Source organism: Delphinus delphis, chromosome 2 (genome assembly GCF_949987515.2).
Source record: "Delphinus delphis chromosome 2, mDelDel1.2, whole genome shotgun sequence".
In the NCBI taxonomy this organism is placed as follows: domain Eukaryota; kingdom Metazoa; phylum Chordata; class Mammalia; order Artiodactyla; family Delphinidae; genus Delphinus; species Delphinus delphis.
The window spans coordinates 135,029,288-135,056,297 of record NC_082684.1 but is presented as its reverse complement, the minus strand read 5'-3'; the positions used below and the strand labels follow the sequence as shown (position 1 = coordinate 135,056,297).

The 27,010-nt window shown below is 39.9% G+C and overlaps 1 protein-coding gene across 2 annotated transcripts in view; it reads left to right on the top strand.

Annotated features, from left to right (window-relative positions):
• The first annotated feature begins 2,028 nt into the window (after positions 1 to 2,028).
• Positions 2,029 to 27,010, top strand: part of PIAS1 (protein inhibitor of activated STAT 1) — a 122,586-nt gene continuing 97,604 nt past the window's right edge. For both annotated transcript variants that reach the window (XR_009518462.1, XM_060005707.1), the window contains exon 1: positions 2,029 to 2,109. Coding sequence is in view for 1 of the 2 variants with exons in the window: in XM_060005707.1 (XP_059861690.1) it covers positions 2,086 to 2,109 (24 nt within the window). In the remaining variant the exon portion in view is untranslated. The remainder of the gene's footprint in view (positions 2,110 to 27,010) is intronic.

Here is a 27,010-nt window from a genome sequence, read left to right as displayed (position 1 = left end):
ACAGAGTCAGCTGGATTGACCAATGGATTGATTATGAGAGGTTAATGAAACAGCGAAACCAAGGATGATTTCTACATTTTTGGCTTGAACAACTGGGTGGATGAAAGTGCCATCCGCTGAGAATACTGGGAAAGAAGGGTTGGGGGTAAAATCAAGGCCTTTTGCTATGGATCTGAGATGACCATGAGTCATGAAGTAGAGATATTAAGTAGTCAGTTGGATTTGTGAATCTGGGTATTGGTGGAGAGGTCTGGGCTGGACAGAAATCTGAGAGTCATCAGTTTGTAGACTTAGCATCAAGGAGATCACCTGGGGAGAGTAAAGTAGAGAAGAGTATAAGGACTGAGCCCTGGAACACTGCAACATTTAAAGATTGAGCCAAAGAGGAAAAATTAGCAAAGGATTCTGAAAATGAGGCTCAGTGAGGGAACGAGAAAATCAGGAAAATAAGATATTGAGGGAAGTTCAGGGGGAAAAGTGTTTCAAAAGAAAGGAAGCTGTCAACTGTTTGCAATTCTGCTGAGAGGTCAATTTAGATAAGGATAGAGAATTGGCAGTTAGCTTTGGAAACCTGGGGATCATTAGTAATCTTGATAAGTGATCTTGATGAGGGAAGTCAAAGCTGGATCACAGTAGGCTGAGGAGTGAATTTCGTGAAGTGAGGAAGTGGGAACAAGCACTGTAGAGAGCTCTTGAAAAACCTTTCCGAGAATTTATGCAGTGAAGAGAGACGAGAAATTGGGCAGTTCTGGAGGCGAATTTGGAGTCAAGGTTTGTTTTAGATGGGAGGAACTTCAGTATGTTTATATGCAGATAGAAATAATCTAATGGGGGCGGGGAGAGAATGTAATGATGTTGGAGGGAGGGGTAATTGTAGGAGTAAAATCCTTAGGAACGTGGGAGGGAAAAAAAAAACAGGTCCCTGGTGGAGGGACAGGCCTTCATAGGCATAGGGAAACTTCTTTCATAGTAACCCCAATGTTACTATGCCTATAAAAGTAGTTTTGGTGGTGAGAAGACAAGGAGTTCGTATCTGATGTCTTTTCCATCAGGTGTGAGACAAAGTTGAACAGTGGTTTGGGAGGAGGATTTTAGTAGAGAGGGGAGGGTGTGAAATAATTCTTTCATCACGAATACTTAAATGTCAATTTCGTGGAGCAAGCCCTTCCAGGATTAAGTACATCTCCTCCCAACTCCCTTTTCTCTCACTGGACCGTTTGCTCGTTTTTGGTACTCATCACCATTTGTAATTGTATCTTTATTGGTTCAGTTGTCTGTTTCCCACTTTAGAGAACTACAGGGAGGCAGGAACTTTGTTGTATTTAATTTCCCAATGTATATATAGCCCTTAGAAACAGGGCCGGTACATAGTCACTAAATAATTATTTGTTAAAACAAATAAGTTAATGAATAAACGTCTTCAGAATTTTGTCTTAGAGGCAACCTCTTTTAAGTACTAGCTTGGGCAAGTCACTTTTCCTCTCTGAGCTTTTATGTCTGAATACATACATATACCACAGGAATTGTAATCTCTTCCCTGCCTACCTCACCGCATCGTCACCAGGAGGATCTGAGCAAATAAACCTGGAAATGCGTCATCAAGTGATCCTTAAATATAACGTATTGTTGTTTGCGGCCCACGTGTAGCCTCGCAGGTAGCAGGTGCTGAAAAGGACTTGCTGATTGGGGGAGAGAGGTATTATTTTTTCCTGTGACTGTAGGCATCGAAGCTTTGCAGAAGGGTTCCGCAGGCCGCGGAGGGGCGGGGCTCAGGCCAGAAGCCCTCCCTCTCCGGCCTTTTCCCGGAGGCGCCAGCCGGGCAAGGAGGAGGGGCGGGGAGCCTGGGGGGAGTAACTGTCAAACCTCCTCGGTTGGCGCCATTATTTAAATGGTACGTGCCCGTCTCGCAGCTGTACGTGCCCGGGGCGGGGCTGCGAGCCCCCGGAGCGGGGCGGAGGCCGGGGGCGGGCCGGGGAGGTGGAGGGGCGAGAGGGGACTGGCCGGGGCGGGGCCAGGCTGGCTAGAGGGGCGGGTTTAGCGGCGGTCCCCGGCGATGTTCACTGCGCTTGCGCTGACAGACGCAAGATGGCGGACAGTGCGGAACTAAAGGTAAAGCGCAGCTCGAATTCACTTCTAATATTCGGCCACGGAGACTGTGCCGCTGGTGCCAGGGGGGATGCGTCCGACCCTGGGGGGCTGCTCGGGCCTGACTCCAACCGGGCCTGGAGTTGTAGAGAGGAGCGGCGCGCCGGGCCCCAGCCGAGGGGGCCCGGCAGCGGCGGGCCGCGGGCCCCGGGTGCCTCGGGGGCGCTGACGGGTCGTCCCCAGCGTGTTATTGTTGTGGGCGCCTCTGGCGGGGGTGGCGGGGGAAGAGATAGGGAGTCGGGAGGTGGGGGCCGCGGCTGTCCCCGGGGCTCGGCTTCTTCACCTTCCAGGCAGCCTCCCCGCCCCCCGTGGGGAGCGGGGGCAGGGGCAGGGTGTTCATGTTGGGGGCATTGGGAAAGCTCCCCGCCGCCGCTTCCTCTTCCTCCTTTGCAGTCCCGGGCTCCTGTCAGGCGTTCTCCTCAGACCCCCGGGAACTTGGCTCCTGCCGCCCCGCCCCTCCGGGGCTCCCTGCCGCCCCCGCCCCGGACTTGGTTCTCCCCGGCTGCCCGCCTGTCAGGAGGCGCCCGGGGTGCCCCGTTTGTGGGGAGCGCGATCCTGGGGCGATGGCGTGGGGATGTGGGGGAGAAGCTCCAGTAAAGTTTAGTGAACCCCGGGCTGGCTTTGGGGTTCGACTGGGGGGTGACGGAGGAGTCTGCCTGGGCGGGACGGTACTCTTTTTCTCTGATTCCGGGCAACCGGGGGGAGAAACCCCCTCGAAGGGTGTGTATTTGGAAGCAGTGGTAGGTGGTGGGAAGCAGCTACTCTCCCTTCTTTTTCGTCTCTTCCTTTTGGCTGGTGTGGAGGGTGAGAGGAGCCTTCGGGGGGTCTCTGCACACACCATGATGGCGATGCTATAGCTGATGGAGGTGAATGGTTAGTGTTTATATCCCCCCGTTGCCTTTTGTTTGTAGGGACATCTTGCTGGCCATGTTGATTTGAACGAAATGTTTCCCTCATCCTACTTCAACCCCCAATAAATAGAACGTTCCTTCCTTCCTCTCAACTGTACCAATTGCTCTCGCCTCGCGAAATTGGATGAAAGGGTGCCCCCTTTTCCCCGCTTTTTCTCCCACCCCAATCTTTACCTGATGATGGCTTCTTTACCGAAGCAGATATGCCACTACACAAGCAGTTGGGGGAGGGGGGGGTGGAACCCTTATGGTTGGATTGTGACAAATGGGGCTCCGCTTGATTAATTTTGGTTCAGTAGCAAGCAGTTTTTAACTAACGCGTATTATTTCGAGGCTGTGAACGCGATATTCCCTTCTCTGTGGCTTCCTGTGTGTGAACCGAGTAGTTGGTTAAATCTTGACCCAGAGAACTGACATCTCTGTCAGAGTGGAGATCGGGATATACAGTTGTAAATCTTTGGGGAGAGTCGTCTTTTTATAATTAATGAAAATTATTTAAAGAATTATCACGGTTATAATGAAACGACAACTCCTAGAACAAGCAAACGCCAGGTTTGTTTCTGGAGAGTTTTTCAGTGGAAACCTTCGCTGAGGGATCGTTTTTCCCAATAGTTTTTCAATGTTAACATTCCAAAATTTGTATATTTAGGCTCTGTCTTTGAGTGTCATTCTTTTTTAATTTACTTCTAATTGCAAATTAAGGGAGAGCAGATTTAGAATGGATGGTTTCGTTTTTTCCAGTTTCAAACTATTGACTGAAATGAAAAAGCCCTAGAAATTTGAGTATTTGGAGGTAATTAACTCTTGAAATAAAAAAGTGTGCAACTTTAAGATACATGTTTTCTGTAGTTTTAAAATGTAGTCACTATGTTGCTGTGATCTTTGCCTTCTAATACTTATTTTGCTAGGAATCCTTTTGAATGATAGCTAATCAGTTCTGTTTTACGTGGACTACAGAGTAAAGCTGAAAAGCTTGTGCTGGCTATGTTGTCACTCTTGATGCTGTCCAAAGAAACTGGTATGGAAAGCACATGCTGGGAGATTTCCTCCTTTGTTCTTTCTCATTTTAAGAAAGTGCCTTTGGGGATAGATCAGATCCCTGGTGTGAGTCTTGTTAGGTAAAGTTTCTCTTCACAAAAATGAGCCTGCATCAGATGAACGCTAAACACTTGGGGGGAAACATTATTTTTCTAAAATTGGTCTCCTGTTTTGCTCTCTCCAAAATCTACTTGAGTTTTTCCAAAGGAGTTTTTTTCTAATATTATGTTCTGTTGTACAGTTTTTTTCTCCAGCTTATGATAACTGCTCTTGACATACTGATCTGTCATTGTGTGTGCCCAGTACTTTGAGGAGCTGTGATAAATTGCTTAGTTAGTAATAGCTGTGTTAAACATGTTTATATTTGATTGTGGTTACATTTGCTCTTTTTTTTTTTGAAGGGGAGGAGATGATCTTAGAAACGCCTACCATAGTTATTTAAGAATGTGTATATGTAATTTTCTGTGCAGTAAGCTTTGGAAGATACTCCTTTTGAAATTATATTTTCTGAGTGGTATTTTGTTTATTTGTTTTTTGTGGTGTTTGGAGATAAGTAGCACTTATTCCTAATAAGGAATGAAAGGTCAGAGTAAGAATTAAGAAAAACTCAGATTTTTCAAAGTTGTAGGTGAATACAAAAGTATTCCAATGGATTTCCAACTATGAGGCTTTGAGTAAATAGTGACTTTTGTTATCTTAATTTACAACCCACATTTCATTTTGCTGTGGATTGTATTCATAATTTTTTTCCTCATGACCCATTTTAGTGAGTCCTTTTAAATCTATAACAGATCTGCAAGATCAGATGGGAAAAATGGATAGATCTGTACCCCCGTAGGAATTGTGCAAGCTGCAACACTTAAAGATATTGCCAATAAAAATTAGATTATGAGTCAGACATATCAAAAAGTTCTCTGTACTAATTTGTTTATGAAAGGTTTAATTTTTCATTAGGGGAATACCCATAAATGACATTTGTAAGAATGTAGAGAGTGAGCATTTTATTGTCTTTAGGAACTCAAAAGCAGGAGGGTGTGATGGCCAGATGATTTTGGAAGTTAATCTGACAGCTTCATGTAGCTCCTCTTAAAGTAGTTTAAAAAAAAAATTACAAATTTTTTTGCATTAAAAGTCAAATTGCGTTATATTGCCGTTTTTAACTCACTGGAGGAACAGTGGGAAGGAAGAAGTTCATTATCATTTTAGTGGAGTAAATAATGGAATTCAAGGGGAAGAGAAATCATACTTTAAAAACCATACCTTTAAAAGTAGTATCTGTATAAGCATGTCAGTAAATTCTGTTGTCATATTCTGCCTCTTTTTTCAAGAACTAGCCACTTAATTTTGATCTTTGTGGTGTAATTTGTCTGCTTTTATTTCAGATAGAAGCAAGTAAATCTGACAATTTATTCATGAATTTGAATTGAATTTCCATAAGTTGCTTTTCTCAAGTGCCACATTTAGATGGCTTTTGTTTTAAGTCACCATGTTTATGAACAATATTTAAAAATTTGTAAAACACTTTAATATTTAAGTATTTCATATAATTGTTTTGAAATATCTCCTTTTCCTCCTCCGTTTTCTCCTGGATAATTGTATTGTCTTTCTCTTCAAAGAGTCTCTTGTAATCCCTGTTGATTGCAGTAGTGCTTAGTGGTGAGTCCATAGCTGATTAACCTTGGGTTTCTCCTGGTGAACTCCATCAACATGCTACTCCAGGGTTCTTGCTGAGGCTTTTGAGTTCAGTGTAATTTGCACCCTTTCTTGCTTGTAACTAGGGATAAGAAAAGAAAATGTCTTAGAGTTGTAGTAGGGATGGGAAGAATTATCTAAATTTCTGGAAAACTGCAGTGTTTATGATGAGACATAGCCTTTAAAAACAAACAAACCTCTGGTTCATTACTTCATAGAATTGCAGTGTGTTCTGAAGTATTCTGCTCTGGCATTAAGGACCTTGTTTTTTTTTTTTATGTTTGAATAATGTCTTATATGGTACTTTGCAGTTCATAATGTATCACATTATCTCATTTGATTTTTCCATCAGTTCTTTAAGGTAGTAAAGGCAGGTAATATCTTCCTTTTACCAATAAAGTAAGCCCAGAAAAGGTAAGTGACTAGCCTAAGGTCATACAGATAAAAGTGGCAGGGACTTGAGCCTAGGTCTTGTGATTTCAAAATCCTGTACTGTAGGCTGCATTAAAGGTGCCATGTCAGTCCTGGAGCCCTCTAGGGTGCTTCGCTCACAAAGAATTCTAGCTATGTTGTTGCTAATACTTTCCCTCTTGCTCTATGCCAGGGTATTTTTGGATATTCCTTGGGCTTTTTGCAAGGAAGATTTTTGAGTTTGTTAGTTGGAATCATAGACATTAATTCTTGCAAATATCATTTTACTTGAGAAAGTTTCAGCGAATACTGAAAAGTAAGCACAAAAATAAACAGCACCTATAATCCCAGCACTTAGAAATATCATGGTTAACATCTGGGTATCCATTTAGACTTTCCCTCTGTGAGTAAATGCATATGTATATACATCACAAAAGAGCGATTGTACTACTCTTTATTTGTAATCTGCTATTTTCATGGCTGTCTTTCCAGGTTAGTAAATATAGGCTTATATGATCATTTGAAAGGTAACATTCTATTTTATTCAGCTAGTCCCCTATCATTGGACAATCAGATTACTTCCACTTTTTTTTCTTTTTTGCTATTTTAAACAATGTCTTGACAAACAGCCTGATAGAAAAGTTTGCAATATTTTTTTTAAAATTTATTTTATTTATTTATTTATTTTTGGCTGTGTTGGGTCTTCGTTGCTGCGTGTGGGCTTTCTCTAGTTGTGGCGAACAGGGGCTACTCTTGATTGCGGTGCGCGGGCTTCTCATTGCGGTGGCTTCTCTTGTTGCAGAGCATGGGCTCTGGGCTCACGGGGTTCAGTAGTTGTGGCTCGCGGCCTCTATAGCGCAGGCTCAGTAGTTGTGGCGCACGGGCTTAGTTTCTCCGCGTCATGGGGGATCTTCCCAGACCAGGGCTTGAACCTGAGTCCCCTGAGTTGACAGGTGGATTCTTTTTTTTTTTTTTTTTTGTTTAAATGTTTTTTTTTTTTTTTTTTTTTTTAATCCCACATTTATTTATTTATTTATTTTTTTGGCTGTCTTGGATCTTCGTTTCTGTGTGAGGGCTTTCTCTAGTTGTTGCAAGCGGGGGCCACTCTTCATCGCGGTGCGCGGGCCTCTCACTATCGCGGGCTCTTGTTGCGGAGCACAGGCTCCAGACGCGCAGGCTCAGTAGTTGTGGCTCATGGGCCTAGTTGCTCCACGGCATGTGGGATCTTCCCAGACCAGGGCTCGAACCCGTGTCCCCTGCATTAGCAGGCAGATTCTCAACCACTGCGCCACCAGGGAAGCCCTGACAGGTGGATTCTTAACCACTGTGCCACCAGGGAATCCCCTGAAAATGTTTTATTCTAGCTAAATATATTTATTCTACAGACCTTTTTTTTGTGTGCTTCAGGGAACAGTGCAAATAAGATTTTGATTAGGTCAAGTGTTGTGAGTGAAAAGTAATTTTTGATTTGTTCGTTGTTTATACCTTTATTATTTCTGTTCCTGTAAATCTGTCAGTAAACATTATATAAATGCTCTGAATCAGAACATTTGGTAAAGTATGAAATAGATTATGAGAATTTTTGCTTTACCCATATTTTTAATCTCAAAGCAAAGTGTTGCCATAGTGTAAGATTGGTAGGTAACATTGTTTTGGAGAGGCTGTTAGAGAAAGGAGGTTACATAGGTAATGAAACCATTTTTCTATCTTAAGAACCTTTATGGGTTAAATCAATTAATAAATGCATGTGTGAATTGAATTAAGAATATTATTTGTGCAACATCTGAAAGTACTGCACTGTAGAAGGAACAGCTGATGAAATTAAGGGTATGAAATTGATCATACTCTAAATTTGATATGTTAAATTTGTTCCTCACCTAAATCTTTAGCATTTATATAACAAATTGTATCATTAGGATTTTTCAGAAATAGGTGATAGAGATACTTAAAAATACTTAGTTGTCCTTTCCTATCAATTTCAGAAATAGTACTAATTGTTATGCTTTTTTTTTTTTTGCTATTCTTACTGCAGAATGTTTGAGTGCTACTTCCTCTTCCATGTTAAAAATTGTGGAACTCCCAATTGCTTTTGATTCCCTCTACTCTTGGTTTCGTGGTAGCACGTGAATAAAAACTCCCTAAGCCCCTACTCCCCTCAGAATTTTCTGGTAAACCTTCATTCTTAGCCATGAACTTCTAAAATTCATCAAAATGAAGAAATCACCTTTTTTCCTTTTCTGCTTCACATTAGATCAAGCAAACAAAACAAACATAAACCCCTTGAACATTAACTAGTAACTTTGAATTATCAATAACTTTCACAGGACTGTTAATATATGTTCCTATTTTTAAAAGCTTCATCTCTTTCTTACCTTTCCTGCTATTCTTCTCTGCTTTCAGTTTCCCCCCTTTGGTTGCCAGGTCAGTTTTCCCCAAACACTCCTTTCATCCTGTCACTCCACTGGCTTTCCATTGAAAACAGGATAAAGTCTTAGCTCTCAGTTTGGTATTCAAGATTTTCTATAGTCTGACTCCAGTACATTTCGTGTGTCTGTTTTGTCTCCTCCACTGTATAGCAAAAGTTTTTAACTTAAAGCCAGAACTGTTAGTTTGCTTTTTTATTTTTGACTAGTGTTCTGCTTTGTACACCACTCCATTTTCCCTCATCCCTACCCTGTGGACACAGTAGGTGCCTAAGATATATTCGTGAAATGAGTTACATTCAAGATTTGTTTCTGTTAGCGAGGGGGCACTTGCACATGTTTATATGACAAGTCTAAATTGTGAATGTTCGGCGATAGGGTCATATCTTCATACTTTTTTTCGTGGCTGCTGCGTAGATGAACTTGAATAACATTAAATCCAGATAATTTATGAAAGACTGTTTTAGGTTTACCTTTTACATTTCTCATTGTAATGTTACAGCAGTAAGTAGAATAAAATTTTAAAGGCCTTCATCTTCACCCCACCCACTCCTTACCCCTTGCAACCTCTTTGGTACCTATTCTATTTTTTGAGAAGGAGAGAGCATAAGTTTTATTGAGGTATAATTTGCATACCATGCATTTCACCCATTTAAGTGCACAATTAAATGGTATTTTAATGTATTCACAAAGTTGTGTAACCATCACCGCAACCAGTTTCAGAATATTTGTCTTACCCATCCCCCCCACCAAAGAAATCTTGCACCCTTCAGCTATCACCCCATTGCCACAACCCACCCCACCCTCAGGCAACCGCTATCTACTTTTTGTCCCTATAGATTTGCCTGTATTGAACATTTCGTGTAAATGGAATCCTATAATATGTAGTCTTTTGTGTCTGACCTATTCATTTTTCTTTGGACATTTAATTATGTATGTCTGTATAACATTCATAATTTATTGTATGTGTGTATGTCTAGATTCAGAACAAATTAGGGACATACATGGAACTCAGTAAGTAAATATTTATTGAATGAATGTATATGTATTATTATACATAATCATACTATATACAGTATCCTTTGACTTTTTTCACTTAACTGTATACTATATTGAAGCTCTTTCCATGACATGTGCCAAAACGAGATGGTCTCTTTCTTTTTTACAGTGCAAATATTTCATATGTATGTTTGTAGAGGTTTACCTCTTGAATTTATCAGTGTATATGTCTAAAAGTTCTTAACTTGTTTTGATGGTTTCCTATATTTTTTTTTAAAAAAATAGTTGCCACATTGAATGTAACTCCTATAATATTAATATTGGAGTCTCACTTAAAAATAGGAATGAAAACTGTAACAGGTAAGGGTTGTTTGGCTTGAGGAGAAATGAATGTAGGCTCTTTATGGGGTGCTGGCAGTACACAGCCAAAGCAATTCATTTTGTATTTGGGTTTCTGAATGTGAGCAAGCCTGTTTTTAGCTTCATGGCATAGTGCTTAAAATAGAATTTAAACATGCTATCTTATGCATTATGGTGAATTTTAAGACTTTTTCTTGTAGGTCTAATCTTAAGATCTGAAAGATTTCAGGGTAAATATTTTTCTCATGTATTAAAATCATCAGTCTGGTCTATGGGCTTCTGTGAGTTACCCAAGAAAGAGAACATAGAGGCACCTAGGTCAGAGTCTAGCTTATAGTAGGTATTTGGTAATTATTTGTTATTTATTCAGGAAGTATCATATTCTGTCGTTCATTATATGTTTGAGTTCCGACTGTATGTGAAATACCAGATTATCAGTTGGTTTGAGCATATCACCATATAAATGTGTGTATTTATTTAAACACTCTTGTTATAGTGGGATATGTACTAAAAATATTTGTTTCTTAATCATCCAAGTAATGCACCACCTATTACAGTGGTTCTCAAAGTGTGTTTCCCAGAACTCTGGTAGTTCTCCAGACTCTTTCTGGGGATCCTGCAGGTCAAAACTATTTTCTCAATAGAAGTAAGACATTATTTGCTATATTGACATTTGTAAAATCAGTGGTGGGTAAAATTACATGAATTAAGGCAGTAACACTAAACTGTACTAGTTTATGACATCATGCACTTGGAATTAAGATGTTGAAGCAATAAAACTTATTAATTTCATTATGTCTCAATTCTTGAATACGTTTTAAAATATATTTTGTGTGATGAAAAGTCCTGTAAACCACTTTTACTGAACACCAAATCTGATGATGGTTAATTCAAGAAAAAGAACTTGTGCAGTTGTTTGAGTTGGCATGCTGAACTCGCTACTTTTTTGTTTGCTTGTTTATGTTTGTTTGTTTTGCGGTACGTGGGCCTCTCACTGTTGTGGCCTCTCCCGTTGCGGAGCACAGGCTCCGGACGCGCAGGCTCAGCGGCCATGGCTCACGGGCGCAGCCGTTCCGTGGCATGTGGGATCTTCCCGGACCGGGGCATGAACCCGTGTCCCCTGCATCGGCAGGCGGACTCTCAACCACTGCGCCACCAGGGAAGCCCTGAACTAGCTACTTTTTTAATGGGATACCATTTTTATTTGAAAGAATGGCTGACAAAGTATGGTTATAAAGACTTGGGTATTCGGCAGACATTTTCTCGAAACTAAACCAAGTGAGCCTGTCACAGCAAGACAAACTGACAATATTTGTTGCTAATGATAAAATTTCAGCTTTCAAGTGAAAATAAAATTTTGGAAGATTTATGTTTGCCGCTTTGAGCTTGACAGTTTCCCAATACTTGACTTTTTTTTTTTTTTTTGGATAAGATCAGTGGTGGTTGTTTTATTTTATTTTAATTTTATTTATTTTTTGGCTGTGTTGGGTCTTCGTTGCTGCACACAGGCTTTCTCTAGTTGCAGTGAGCAGGGGCTACTCTTCGTTGTGGTGCGTAGGCTTCTCATTACAGTGGATTCTCTTGTGGAGCACAGGCTCTATGTGTGTGGGCTTCAGTAGTCGCAGCGCACGGGCTCTAGAGTGCAGGCTCAGTAGTTGTGGCACATAGGCTTAGTTGCTCCGCGGCACGTGGGATCTTCCTGGACCAAGGATCGAACCCGTGTCCCCTGCACTGGCAGGCGGACTCTCAACCACTGCGCCACCAGGGAAGCCCTGAACTAGCTACTTTTTTAATGGGATACCATTTTTATTTGAAAGAATGGCTGACAAAGTATGGTTATAAAGACTTGGGTATTCGGCAGACATTTTCTCGAAACTAAACCAAGTGAGCCTGTCACAGCAAGACAAACTGACAATATTTGTTGCTAATGATAAAATTTCAGCTTTCAAGTGAAAATAAAATTTTGGAAGATTTATGTTTGCCGCTTTGAGCTTGACAGTTTCCCAATACTTGACTTTTTTTTTTTTTTTTGGATAAGATCAGTGGTGGTTGTTTTATTTTATTTTAATTTTATTTATTTTTTGGCTGTGTTGGGTCTTCGTTGCTGCACACAGGCTTTCTCTAGTTGCAGTGAGCAGGGGCTACTCTTCGTTGTGGTGCGTAGGCTTCTCATTACAGTGGATTCTCTTGTGGAGCACAGGCTCTATGTGTGTGGGCTTCAGTAGTCGCAGCGCACGGGCTCTAGAGTGCAGGCTCAGTAGTTGTGGCACATAGGCTTAGTTGCTCCGCGGCACGTGGGATCTTCCTGGACCAAGGATCGAACCCGTGTCCCCTGCACTGGCGGGTGGATTCGTAACCACTGCGCTACCAGGGAAGTCTCCCGGGTGGTATTAATGAATGTTATATATTGAAGTTGTAAAGTGAAAGGGTCAACATTTGGAAGAACTGCATAACTCACTGAACCAATACTTTCTAAATAATCAATGCATGGTATTGCAAAATAGTAAAAAGATCCATTGGAAATGTAAGACAAACCAACGGACTTGAGTATATCAGAGTAGGAAATGTTCATTGATATGGTTTCAGATTCCATATTGGAACAGCCTTTAAGAAACTGCCACTTGTTGAGTTTTGGTAGAGGACCAAAGAATATCCACAGTTATCTGAGAAAGCTATTGAAATATGCCATCTTTTTCCACTACATATCTGCATGATGCTGAATTTTCTTCATGTACTTCAATCAAAACAACCTAATGCAGATTGAATGTGAAAGTGGATATGAAAATGAGGCTGTCTTTTTTAAACCAGACATTAAACAGATGTGCAAAAATGTAAAATAATGACTATTTTTACAATTTTTTTTGTCTTGGAATAGTCTTTTTAATTTAATATTTTGATATATGTTAAGTAATTTATTATTTTTAAATGACAAATCTTTAAAAATTTTGTTTTCTTTTTAAAAGTTTTTAATTATAGTAATATATACATAACTTAAAATTTACCATCTTATCCACTTTTATTTTATTTTAAAAAATTTATTTATTTTTGGCTGCGTTGGGTCCTCGTTGCTGCACGGGCTTTCTCTGGTTGCAGCAAGCAGGGGCTACTCTTTGTTGCGGTGCGCAGGCTTCTCATTACGGTGGCTTCTCTTGTTGCGGAGCATGGGCTCTAGGCGTGCAGGCTTCAGTAGTTGTGGCACGCAGGCTCAGTAGTTGTGGCTTGCGGGCTCTAGAGTGCAGGCTCAGTAGTTGTGGCACACGGGCTTAGTTGCTCCGCGGCACGTGGGATCTTCCCAGACCAGGGCTCAAACCCATTTCCCCTGCATTGGCAGACAGATTCTTAACCACTGTGCCACCAGGGAAGTCCCTGTGTTTAGTTTTAGAGTATTAGAGTGACCATATATAATTTATCAACCAAAGTGGGACACTTTTAAGAGTGGAAGGGGATGCTTTTAATAATGTTGCTAGAACAACAGATGTAAAATGGAAAACTTGAAGATCTTGTAATTTTTTCTAAAATACTTTTTTTGTGAAGTGCTAAGAAATGAGATGACAGTGATTTTAAAATGATATTAATAAAGAAGAGTTTTGTGGCCAAGGAAATTTGTAAAATGTTGGATGCAAAGTTAACATACTTCTTCTGCTAGACTTCTTAGGACCTTTAATGTGTGAATGTTATTTGAGAAGGGAGGGCATGATGGGGAATTATAGACTCTTGAATTTCCTGGACCGTTTTGTTTTTTTTTTTGGTCCTTATTTGAATTTGTTACAGTATTGCTTTTGGTTGTTTGTTTTGGTTTTTTGTCCCCAAGGCATGTGGGATCTTAGCTTCCTGACCAGAGATCAAACCCTCACCCTGTGCATTGGAAGGCAAAGTCTTAACCACAGGACCACCAGGGAAGTCCCTCCTGGACCAGTTTTTCCCCAGCACCCTATTACTCTGAATATCTATTAACCGTATGAACGTAGTTTGGAAAACGGTGACTTGGAGTATCCTGTCATTTAAATTGGAGCTTTTTAATGTGAAGCTCAATCAGATTGCTTCTCAGTTTTACGTTTTATTTGGGATTTTGTTCTGTCATATCTGGGCAGCTAACTTTATTACAATGAGTAAAATTTGAAGTTTAAAAAATATAACCTCATAAAATAGTCATTATGTGCAGATGACATACTATATATAGAAAACCCTGAAAACTCCACACAAAAACTACTAGAACTGAAAAATGAATTCAGCAAGGTAGCAGGATACAAGATTAACATGCAGAAATCAGTTGCATTTCTTTAACAATGAAATATCAGAAAAGGAATGTAAAAAACAATACCTTTTTAAAAATTGTATTTATTTTTAAAATATTTATTTGATTGGAGTATAGTTGATTAACAACCTTGTGTTTCAGGTGTACAGCAAAGTGATTCAGATATACATATACATGAATCTATTCTTTTTCAAATTATTTTCCCATTTAGGTTATTACAGAATATTGAGCAGAGTTCCCTGTGCTATACAGTAGGTCCCTGTTCGTTATCTGTTTTAAATATAGCAGCGTGTACACATCAATCCCAAACTGCCAGTCTATCCCTCCCCCTCCAACCCTCCCACTGGTAACCATAAGTTTGTTCTCTAAGTCTGTGAGTCTGTTTCTGTTTTGTAAATAAGTTCATTTGTATCTTTTTTAAAGATTCCCTATATAAGTGATATCATACATGTCTTTCTCTGTTTGACTTACTTAGTATGATAATCTCTAGGTCCATCCATGTTGCTGCAAATGGCATTATTTCATCCTTTTTAATGGCCGAGTAGTATTCCACTGTATATATGTACCACATCTTCTTTATCCATTCATCTGTCAGTGGACATTTAGGTTGCTTCCACATCTTGGCTATTGTAAATAGTGCTGCAATGAACATTAGGGTTTATGTATCCTTTTGAACCATGTTTTTCTCTGGCTATATGCCCAGGGAGTGGGATTGCTGGATCATATGGTAGCTCTATTTTTAGTTTCCTAAGCAACCTCCATGCTGTTCTCCATAGTGGCTGTACCAATTTACATTCCCACCTGTAGTGTAGGAGGGTTCCCTTTTCTCTACACTCTCGCCAGCATTTATTGTTTGTAGACTTTCTGATGATGGCCATTCTGACTTGTGTGAGGTGATATCTCATTGTAGTTTTGATTTGCATCTCTAATACTAAGCGATGTTGAGCATCTTTTCCTGTGCCTCTTGGTCATCTGTATGTCTTCTTTGGAGAAATGTCTATTTAAGTTTTCTGCCCATTTTTTGAATGGGTTGTTTAAAAAAACAATACCTTTTAAAATCACACCAAAAAACCCCCAAAAACCTTAGGAATACACCTGACCAAGGAGGTGAAAGACTTATATGATGGGAACTATAGAACATTAGTAAAGGAAATTGAAGATGAGTCAAAGAAATGGAAAGATATCCCATGCTCTTGGACTGGAAGAATTAATATTGTTAAAAAGGCCATACTACCCAAAGCAATACACCAATTTAACGTGATCCCTATCAAATTACCAATGGTATTTTTCATAGAGGTAGAACAAATAATCCTAAAATTTATATGGAATCATAAAAGACCCAGAATTGCAAAAGCAATCCTGAGGAAAAAGAATAAAGCAGGAGGCATAATCATCCCAGACTTCAGACAATACTGCAAAGCTACAGTAATCAAAACAGTGTGGTATTGGCACAAAAACAGACATATGGATCAATGGAACAGAATAGAGAGCCCAGAAATAAACCCACACACTTACGGTCAATTAATCTTCAACAAAGGATACAAGAGTATAAAATGGGGAAAAGTCTCTTCAGCAAGTGATTCTGGGAAAGTTGGACAGCTGCATGTAAATCAGTGAAGTTAGAACACACCTTCACACCATGCACAAAAATAAAATGGCTTAAAGACTTGAATATAAGACAGAATGCTATACACATGAAAAGCTGCTCAACATCACTAATTATTAGAGAAATGCAAATCAAAACTGCAATGAGGTATCACCTCACACCAGTCAGAATGGGCATCATCAGAAAATCTACAAACAACAAATGCTGGAGAGGGTGTGGAGAAAAGGGAACCCTCTTGCACTGTTGCTGGGAATGTAGATTGATATGGCCACTATGGAGAACAGTATGGAGGTTCCTTAAAAAACTAAAAATAGAATTACCATATGACCCAGCAATCCCACTACTGGGCATATACCCAGAGAAAACCATAATTCAAAAAGACACATGCACCCCGATGTTCATTGCAGCACTATTTACAATAGCCAGGTCATGGAAGCAACCTAAATGCCCATCGACAGATGAATGGATAAAGAAGATGTGGTACGTATATACAATGGAATATTACTCAGCCATAAAAAGGAATGAAAGGAACGAAATTGGGTCATTGGTAGAGATGTGGATGGATCTAGAGGCTGTCATATGGAGTGAAATAAGTCAAAAAGAGAAAAACAAATATTGTATATTAATGCATATATGTGGAACCTAGAAAAATGGTACAGATGAAATAGTTTGCAGGGCAGCAATAGAGACACATGTAGAGAACAAACGTATGGACACCAAGGGGGGAAAGTGGTGGGGGGTGTGGTGGTGGTGTAATATGTATAAAATAGATAACTAATAAGAAACTGCTGTATAAAAAAATAGATAAAATAGAATTCAGAACTTCAAAAAAAAAAAGGCAAAACGCTATAAAACTCCTAGAAGAGATCATAGAGGAGATCATAGGCAAAACATTCTGTGACATAAATTGTACCAGTGTTTCCTTACATCAGTCTCCCAAGGCAATAGAAATAAAAACAAAAATAAACAAATGGGACCTAATCAAACTTAAAGCTTTTGCACAGCAAAGGAAACCATAAACAAAACGAAAAGACAACCTATGGAATGGGAGAAAATATTTGCAAATGATGTGACCAACAGGGTTTAATTTCCAAAATATACAGACAGCTCAAAGAACTCAACAACAACAACCCAATCAAAATGGGCAGAAGACTTAAATAGACACTTATCAAAAGAAGACATACAGATGGTCAATAGGCACCTGAAAAAGATGCTCAACATTGCTAATTATTAGAGAAATGCAAATCAGAACTACAGTGAGGTACAACCTCACACTGGTCAGAATGGCCATCATTAAAAAGTCTGCAAATAACAAATGCTGGAGAGGGTGTGGAGAAAAGGGAACCCTCCTACACTGTTGGGGGTAATGTAAGTTGGTGCAGCCACTATGGAGAACACTGTGGAGGTTCCTCAAAAAACTAAAAGTAGAGTTGCCATATGATCCAGCAATCCCACCCCTGGGTGTATTTCTGGACAAAACTATAATTCAAGAAGATACAGGCACCCCTATGTTCATAATAGCCAAGACATGGGAACAACCTAAATGTCCACAAACAGATGAATGGATAAAGAAGATGTGGTACATACATACAATGGAATATTACTCAGCCATAAAAAATGAAATAATGCCATTTGTAGCAACATGGATGGACCTAGAGATTATCATACTAAGTGAAGTAAGTCAGAAAGAGAAAGACATACTATATGATGTCACTTATATGTGGAATCTAAAATGTGACAGAAATGAACCTATCTACAAAGCAGAAACAGACTCACAGACATAGAGAACAGACTTGTGGTTGCCAACGGGGAAGGAGAGGTGGGAGAGGGATGGACTGGGAGTTTGGGGTTGGTAGATGCAAACTATTACATATAGAATGGATGGACAACAAGGTCCTACTGTGTAGCACAGGGAACTATATTCAATATCCTATAATAAACCATAATGGAAAATAATTTTTTTAAATAAAATAAAAACAACATTTGTGGGAATTCCCTGGAGGTCCAGTGGTTAGGACTCAGTGCTTTCACTGCAAGGGCCTGGGTTCAATCCCTGGTTGGGGAACTAAGATCCTGCAAGTCTTGTAGTGTGGCCAAAAAAAAAAAAAAAAGGGCTTGCCTGGTGGCGCAGTGGTTGAGAGTTCGCCTGCTGATGCAGGGGACATGGGTTCGTGCCCCAGTCCGGGAAGATGCCGCGGAGCGGGTGGGCCTGTGAGTCATGGCTGCTGAGCCTGCGCGTCCGGAGCCTGTGCGCCGCAGCAGGAGAGGCCACAACAGTGAGAGGCCCGCGTACTACAAAAAAAAAAAAAAAAAAAATTGTATGTATCTTTTTCTAAGCTTGTTTTTCTCTGAAAGCTATAAATCAAGACTAGCATATGATAACCTTAATTGTTTTTTTTGTGCACCCTGGATAGTGTTTATTGAATAATTACCTTAATATTGGAGAATCTTGGGGAAAAATAATCATCTGAATCCTAAGTAGTTGAACAATCTTATTTGTAACCTTAAACCTTGTTATATGGAGGGGAATTTCTTATCATGTGCCACTGGGCTCTATAGTCTTGACCCTGTTATATCCCAAGTTTTAAGGATGACCTGTATGAATATTTAAGTAGCAAAACTCTCAGATTTTGTAGGTGTCAGAAAGCTGGGAAGAATGTTAGATGACAAAATCAAGAGGAATTAATTCATCATCATCATCTCCTGTGCACTTACTAGATGTCATCTACCATACTTAGCATAGGTGATATGGAGAAAAGTGTCCTTGAAAGGCTCAAAGTCTAGGGGCGGACATAGACTAGAAAATCAGCTGTTTACAACACTGTGTGATAAATGCTGCAGTAGAGAGTGCAGGGTGCAGTTCTTCAGGGTTTTGAAAGGTTGGAATAATGAACTTGGAAAAAACGAAGTTTAACAGCACTGTATATAAAGTTCTATTTTTAAATTTTAAAAATTGTATTAGAGGATGAGGAGGTTTAACCTAGTAGCATGTCATGTGAAAACAATTGAATAAAGGTTTTAGTTAACCTCAAGCTTAATGTGAGTGACAATATGATGTGGACGTGACTCCCTGTCCCTGCTGAAAGAAAATCATAACGTACAACATCCTTCCACTTGCCTAAATAAAACAGGCCAGTCAGTCTAAAATGCCTTATTAGGTTGCACTGGTAGAAATAGCTCTGTTCATAATAAGAGAGATAGTACTAAGCGTAGTCAAACTATTATCTGGATTATTTCATTCACTCTGAGTATGATGGCCAGGGTGGGAAGGGGTCTATACCAACAGGATGAAATTTTAGAACCACTGGGTAGAAGTTTAAGGAAAATTTCAATTCATAGAGCTTTTTAGTAATGTAGGATGTTTTACGATTAGATTGTGAACTCATGTAAGTGTTTCAGTAGAGGCTGAGAGACCATCAGTTAAGGAGGTTACAGTAGAACTTCATATATTAGATGGAGAGTTGGACAAGATGATTGCTAAAGTTCTATTTTAAACTAACAACATTGTAAGTCAGGTATACTTAAAGAAAAATAAATAAAAAAAATAAAGTCCTATTTTATGTTATGATCCTGTGATTCTACAGTTTTTAAAAACATCATTTCAGGGCTTCCCTGGTGGTGCAGTGGTTGGGAATCTCCCTGCCAATGCAGGGGACACGAGTTCGATCCCTGGTCTGGGAGGATCCCACATGCTGTGGAGCAACTAAGCCTGTGCGCCACAACTACTGAGCCCGCGCGCCTAGAGCCCGCGCTGCGCAATGAGAGGCCGCCACGGTGAGAGGCCCGCGCACCGCAATGAAGAGTAGCCCCCGCTCTCCGCAACTAGAGAAAAAAAAAACCCGTGTGCAGCAATGAAGACCCAACGCAGCCAAAATTAGAAAAACAAAAACTAAAAAAAGAAAAACATCATTTCATGGACTTCCTTGGTGGTCCAGTGGTTAAGACTGCGTGCTTCCACTGCAGAGGGTCCGGGTTCGATCCCTGGTCAGGGGAGTTCTGTATGGCGTGTGGTGCGGCAAAAAAAAAACAAACTCATTTCAAATTCCCTAATAATGTCTGTAATTGTCAGTACTCTGCAGCATTGTGTGGACTTTGGCATCTGACTTTTGAGTCTGAGCTCCGCTATTTACTAGCTCTAACTTTGATTGAATAGGTTACACCTGTTACTCTGAAATAGTTCTCTTGATACTTTCCCTCTAAGGTTTTTACTTGGGACCCAGATTGAAGGCTGTGATTTAAAGATTTTGTATAGTTACAGAATGCATTTTTTATCACTTTTTGTTTTGTTAGTATTTATCTATTCTTCCTTTTACACTTCTTAACTTTCTCTCAGATAAAGTGTAATGTGTCTTTCATCGCATCTTGTCTGAAACTTAAATTAGATGATATCTCCAGTTGTAAATGCAACATTTTGTTTGGTTTTAGTTGGAGGAGTTTGTGAAAAAATATTCATTCTTTTATAATTTGATGGACTTAAAATTTCTTAAAGCTTTATTTTATTTTTTTATAAATTTATTTATATATTTTAAAATTTTTGGCTGTGTTGGGTCTCTGTTGCTGCGCGCAGGCTTTCTGTAGCTGTGGCGAGCGGGGGCTACACTTCGTTGTGCGTGGGCTTCTCATTGCGGTGGCTTCTCTTGTTGAGGAGCACGGGCTCTAGGTGTGTGGGCTTCAGTAGTTGTGGCTCACGGGCTCTAGAGCGCAGGCTCAGTAGTTGTGGTACACGGACTTAGTTGCTCCACGGCATGTGGGATCTTCCTGGACCAGGGTTTGAACCCATGTGCCCTGCACTGGCAGGTAGATTCTTAACCGCTGTGCCAGCAGGGAAGTCCATAAAGCTTTACTATTTGAAAAGTGAACGATTGTTCTCATGATCATGTATAGCACTGCTTTTTAAAAGACACTTTATCTAGATTATTGAACGTTCTTGCAGATTTTCTTTGCAGTATTTCTTGGTCCTGTCTCCTCTATTTCCACTGTCACAGTTTCTTCTTACATGTAGATAATTAATTCTTGCTTGTTGCTATGTCTTTTAGCTAGAAGTCTTATTTTCTTAGTCTTGTTTCATCCATCCTATAGGTGGCTACTTGAATAACCTTAAACTATTTTTATCACATGTTTACTGTCCCCAAATAAGCATTTATTCTGCTGCTTGTTCACTCTGTAGAGTCTAATTTCTCTCACTGTCATTTAGTGTCCCCATCCCAGTGTAACACATACTCTGTCCTGGGTAAGATTTGTGATAAGACACTTGTATTGGTTGGTGGTTATAAATTTGAGCTCTGAAGTCAGGTCAGGTTTGAGCCCTGTCTCCATCACTTGTCTACTTATTTACTGTTTAGCATCAGTTCTCTCCATAGATGGGAATAATATTGGTCTGTCTCTTGGGTTCATGTGACGGTTAAGTAAGATACTCATGCTACTATAATTAATATGTAATTGGCATATTATAAGCATTTAATACATATTGGGTTTATCATTTTTACTGGATCAACTCATGTATGACACATATATATATATTATAAATTTATTTATTTATTTATTTATTGGCTGTGTTGGGTCTTCATTTCTGTGCGAGGGCTTTCTCTAGTTGCGGCGAGCGGGTGCCACTCTTCATCGCGGTGCGCGGGCCTCTCACTGTCGCGGCCTCTCGTTGCGGAGCGCAGGCTCAGTAGCTGTGGCTCATGGGCCTAGTTGCTCCACGGCATGTGGGATCTTCCCAGACCAGGGCTCGAACCCGTGTCCCCTGCATTGGCAGGCAGATTCTCAACCACTGCGCCACCAGCGAAGCCCGACACTTACATTTTTGACTGAGAACATTGCTCATTGAGAGATTTCACTGAGCATACAGATTGTTTGTATTTCTTTATCCTGTGAAAGAGTAGAATGAAAAGAAAGATTTCACTTAATAGTTATAACATTATAGAATTTTGAAACTGAGGAATCTTTGAGAAGCTCTAGTCAATCTGTCATTTTTTAAAGAGAGAAAATAGACCCTGAAAGATTGTGATTCAGTAAATTAGTGGCCGAGTTAGTATTAGAATCCAAATTCTATATATACTAGTACCATATTATGTTGTATTTGTACCTAACACATTTGAGAATTGAATTAATGTGATTATGAGTCTCTGTCTCTGAAGAATAGCTTATCTCTGTGTGTTCATTGTTTGTTCCTATATTCCCTTTCTACAACTCATTTACGGCTCATTCATGGATCCAAAAAGCATTTATTGAACATCTGTGTGCAGAGCAGCTTTTTACTTAAAGTTATATTTGTCCTACCTCTGCATAAGAAGTTTGGCAATGTGTTAGAATTTTAAACTCCTTTTAAACTCTTTTTAAATTAAGCTAAACTTTTTTTATTGTAAAAAATATTTAATCCAAATTTTAAACTGTTTTGATTTCGGTTTGTTATTTTTAGTATTTGAGTTATCATCTAGAAGGAGCTTTTGAAGGACATATCCATGGGTTTCATGAAATGTGGTAGTACATAAATGGGGATAATATTTAAATTATCTATCAAAAATCAAAGCCATGGTATGCCATTTCAACAGAGTGGTAGGTTTATACTTTGCTTGAAGGAGAATGGAATATTCATGTTTTGTCATTATGTGGGAGCTAAATGAATCCCATGTGATGGAAGATACCAGAAGGGGAGAAAGATAATCAGCTAGAGGAGTAGGCACTACAGGTCATTTTTCAGTCATCTTATATTGAGAAATAAATAAAAGATGAGAAATCAGGTGGAACAAGATTATGGAGAAGTATGTAACCAGCCTGACTTGCTGCTTTAGTAGAAACTGTCTAACTAGGTTTTCTGGTTGAACTGGACATTGTTGACAAATTGCTAATCTAACAGCTGTTTATTAACTATTTCAAGTGGAGAGGATTAGAAATGATCCTAAAGTCAGTTCCATTGAATGAAGAATCTGACTTTGAAAATAATGGATAAAATATTTTTGTAGTACTGTACAATCGTTTTTTTTTTTGCGGTACACGGGCCCCTCACTGTTGTGGCCTCCGCCGCCGCGGAGCACAGGCTCCGGACGCGCAGGGTCAGCGGCCACGGCCCACGGGCCCAGCCGCTGTGCGGCATGTGGGATCCTCCCGGACCGGACCGGGGCACGAACCCGTGTCCCCTGCATTGGCAGGCGGACTCTCAACCACTGCGCCACCAGGGAAGCCCCCTGTACAATCTTTATGCAGTTAGAGTATTTTTGATGATTGCTTTTGTGGGTAGAAAGTAAAAGTATAAATGAAATATTATGACATTGTTAAGTGCCTATTTTGACTGTCTTTAGAATTCATTTTGGTTTACAGTTGTTTACAAATTGATACCAGATAAAGATTCATAAAATAGAGTCTGCTTTATGATTCATCGTCTAAAATACTGCAGTGGGATGTGTGAATGAGAGTAATTAGGTGGTTCAACAAGAAGTACCTAATTCTTATTCACAATTTAGGTATGACCTTTAATAATGTAGGGTCATAGCTAATGAGACACTTTTTTTTTTTTTTTGGCGGTACGTGGGCCTCTCACTTTTGTGGCCTCTCCCGTTGCGGAGCAGAGTCTTCGGACGCGCAGGCTCGGCGGCCATGGCTCACGGGCCCAGCCGCTCCGCGGCATGTGGGATCTTCCCGGACCGGGGCACGAACCCGTGTCCCCTGCATCGGCAGGCGGACTCTCAACCACTGCGCCACCAGGGAAGCCCTGGCACTTTTTATTTAATCTCAGAAATCTCTTTGTCTACAGTACTTGTTGATATTGCTTGACTGTTGTATTTCTTTTTCTCAGAATATGGTCCCTACCTCTGTAGTTGGAATGGTGTTCTTATACAGGCACGCACACCGAACTGTGTGTGTGCGTGTGTGTGTAAAATGTTACATATCTGAGAAGGAGATTAAGTTGAAATGTGTTCTTATAGAATGGTGAGGACCTTCCCCTCCTCCCTCCCCATTCCCCTACTCTGCCCTGAGAACACTGGAAGCCAACCTTATACTGCCAAAGCAGGAGGTTGGAGGATTCCTCTGTGTCAAAAGTGATCAGATAAAAGGAAAAAATGGAATCCTCACGATAGCCAAGTTCCTGCCTTATCATCCTAGAGTGCAGTACTCGGTCTGCTCACTCACACAGTTCATCTGATCATCTTTTTCGTGTCTTACTCTTAGATATAAGTGTACAGCCAAAGGTTCCCTTACTTGAGGAAAACGTCAAGCATGAAAGGCAGAGACCAGAGAAAATAGCAAGAAAGAACTCAGATTACAGAGACAGTGCAGGCAGGTGAAGAAAATAACAACGTCAAACACCCTATTTATTTATATTCTCAAGAGAAAAGATGCTGTAGTAAAAAATAAAATTTTTTAAAAAGAGAGAAGATACTACATTCATGTAAAATAAGAACAAGATGTAGAGGGGAAAAAAAAGAGAAAGAAAAATGCAGCAAACAGAAAAGAGCTCACGGGAATTGAAATTTTAATAGAAGAGTTAGAAGATGAAGTTGAGGAAATCTCCCAGAAAATAGAGCTAAAGACAAGAGATGTAAATGCAAGAGGAAAAAGAAAACAGATCAAAAGAGAATTAGACAGTCTAGCAAGGCCCGTATCTAAATAATAGGTATACAAGAAAAAGAACAGAGAAAAATCAAAGGAAGATTACTGCAAGAAAACTTCCCGGGGACTTCCCTGGTGGCACAGTGGTTAAGAATCCACCTGCCAATGCAGGGGACACGGGTTCGATCCCTTGTCCGGGAAGATCCCACATGCCGCAGAGCAGCTAAGCCCGTGTGCCACAACTACTGAGACTGTGCTCTAGAGCCCGCGAACCACAACTACTGAGCCCATGTGCCACAACTACTGAAGCCCACGTGCCTAGAGCCCGTGCTCTGCAACAAGAGAAGCCACAGCAGTGAGAAGCCCACACACCACAATGAAGAGTAGCCCCTGCTTGCCACAACTAGAGAAAGCCTGCATGCAGCAAGGAAGACCCAACACAGCCAAAAATAAATTTATTTAAAAAGAAAAAGAAAACTTCCCAGAACTGAAGGACATACATCTATAAATGTAAAAGACTTAGCAATTATCAGTTCATACAATTAAGAAAAAAAAAAAACCTACTCCAAGATACAATATTGTAAAATTTCAGAACACATAATGAGAAGCATCTGGAAGCTTCCTGAGGAGGATATATAGGTGACTGTGAAAGACTGCAGATCAGAATGGTGCCAGGCTTCTTAAGAGAAGATGATGAGGAAAGGCCTTCAAAATTCTGATGGAACATACTTTCCTGCCTGGAATTCTATACTGAGCCAAACTCAGTTACTAAGTATGAGTAAATGAAGATATTTTTAGACAATGCAAGGGATTTTTTAAAAAGTGTACTTCCCATGCCTCCTTCTCAGGAAGCTACTGGAGGAAATACCCCACTAAAAAGAGAAAATCAAGAAAAGAAGTGAGATCAAGGAAACAGGGGGTCCAACACGAAGAGTGATAAGGGAATTCCCAGGATAAGTTAAAGGGAAATTCCATGACCATAGTTTTGTACCAGGCCTGGAGAACAAGCAATCTAAATTGGAACTTGATGGAGGATTGTATGAAGTATATTTTTAAGAAAGAAATTAAAGGACTTCCCTGGTGGCGCAGTGGTTAGGAATCTGCCTGCCAATGCAGGGGACATGGGTTCGATCCTGGTCCGGAAAGATCTGACATGCCGCGGAACAACTAAGCCCATGTGCCACAACTACTGAGCCTGTGATCTAGAGCCCACGAGCCACAACTACTGAGCCCGTGTGCCACAACTACTGAAGCCCATGCGCCTAGAGCCCATGCTCCGCAGCAAGAGAAGCCACCACAATAAGAAGTCCGCGCACTGCAACCAAGAGTAGCCCCTGCTAGCCGCAACTAGAGAAAGGCCATGCGCAGCAACGAAGACCCAACGCAGCCAAAAATAAAATTAAAAAAAAAAAAGAAATTAAAACAGATTTACCTGATATATTTGAATATGTTGAGAGGAAAGTTAACACTAGCAATTTAAAGATGAATTAACCGTAGGACAGAAAATTAAGCAAATGCAAAAATGGTGCAGTTATTAACTAGAAGGAAAACAAGGTCATACAAAAAAACAGTAATAATGATGTACTTTTGGCTCGTCTGTGAATATTATTTACAGCCATAGTAATATTATAAACTCTAACAGTTGATTCAACCAAAAATGATGATGGGAAGTTGTAACAGATCTAAATCATTACCTTTTAATAGGAAGTCAATTTTTTTCCTAAAGGGAAAATATTTTAAATAACTAATAGACCTACTATATAGTAGAAATAGTGAAAAAAACGCCTGAAGAAATAGCTAAAAAGACTTGAAGGTAGTTGCCTTAGGGATGTGAAAAATGGGGACAGGGCAAGTGACATCTGTTTTTCTTGTAAAACTGTTCGACTTTTAAAACGGTGTACAGGTCTTTCTGATTGAAAAGATTCATTTAAAAAAGTTGACCCTCACAGAATGCTTTCTGTACAGAATATACACATTTCTCAGGCATTCTATCATTTGGGGTTGTAGAGTCAGCAGAATGCTATCCAAGGAGGCAATGATTTCTAGTAATAGCAGTGGTTGATGTTATCCTTAGTTATAAATATTCATTTTGTTGTAGTGCTAACAAATGGAGATTTTAAACACACGAAAGATTAAAATACATTGCATTTCAACATTTCACATTTAAGTGTTTAGTTTTCCTCTGTGTTGTCAACACTTTACATTGTGAATTGATTGCTCCATGCTTCTTTGAAGCTTTTTGGTTGAGAGATACTTCAGATGGTTGCGTTTCCTGCCCTCTTTTATTTGGTTTTTTAAATAGTGCATGCTTGTTACAGTCCTTAAGATTATGCAGCAGCTGCTCCAATAATCGCAATAGATAGCACCTCAGCTTTCACTGTACCTGATTACAAGGTGCAATGGTTAATTTGAATCCAGATGTTTTCTTTTATCTTAACCACCAATTTTAAGCTAAAATGTTGAAGCTTGAAGTTGAGATTAAATATTAAATAAATTGATCTTTTAGAAGTTTTTCTCTTTCCTAATTAAAAGGCATGTGGTTTGTTTTTGCTAAAAGACACTAACATAGTGTAAAGGTACAACATTTGGAGTGAACTAGTTTTGTAACATTCAACAAATT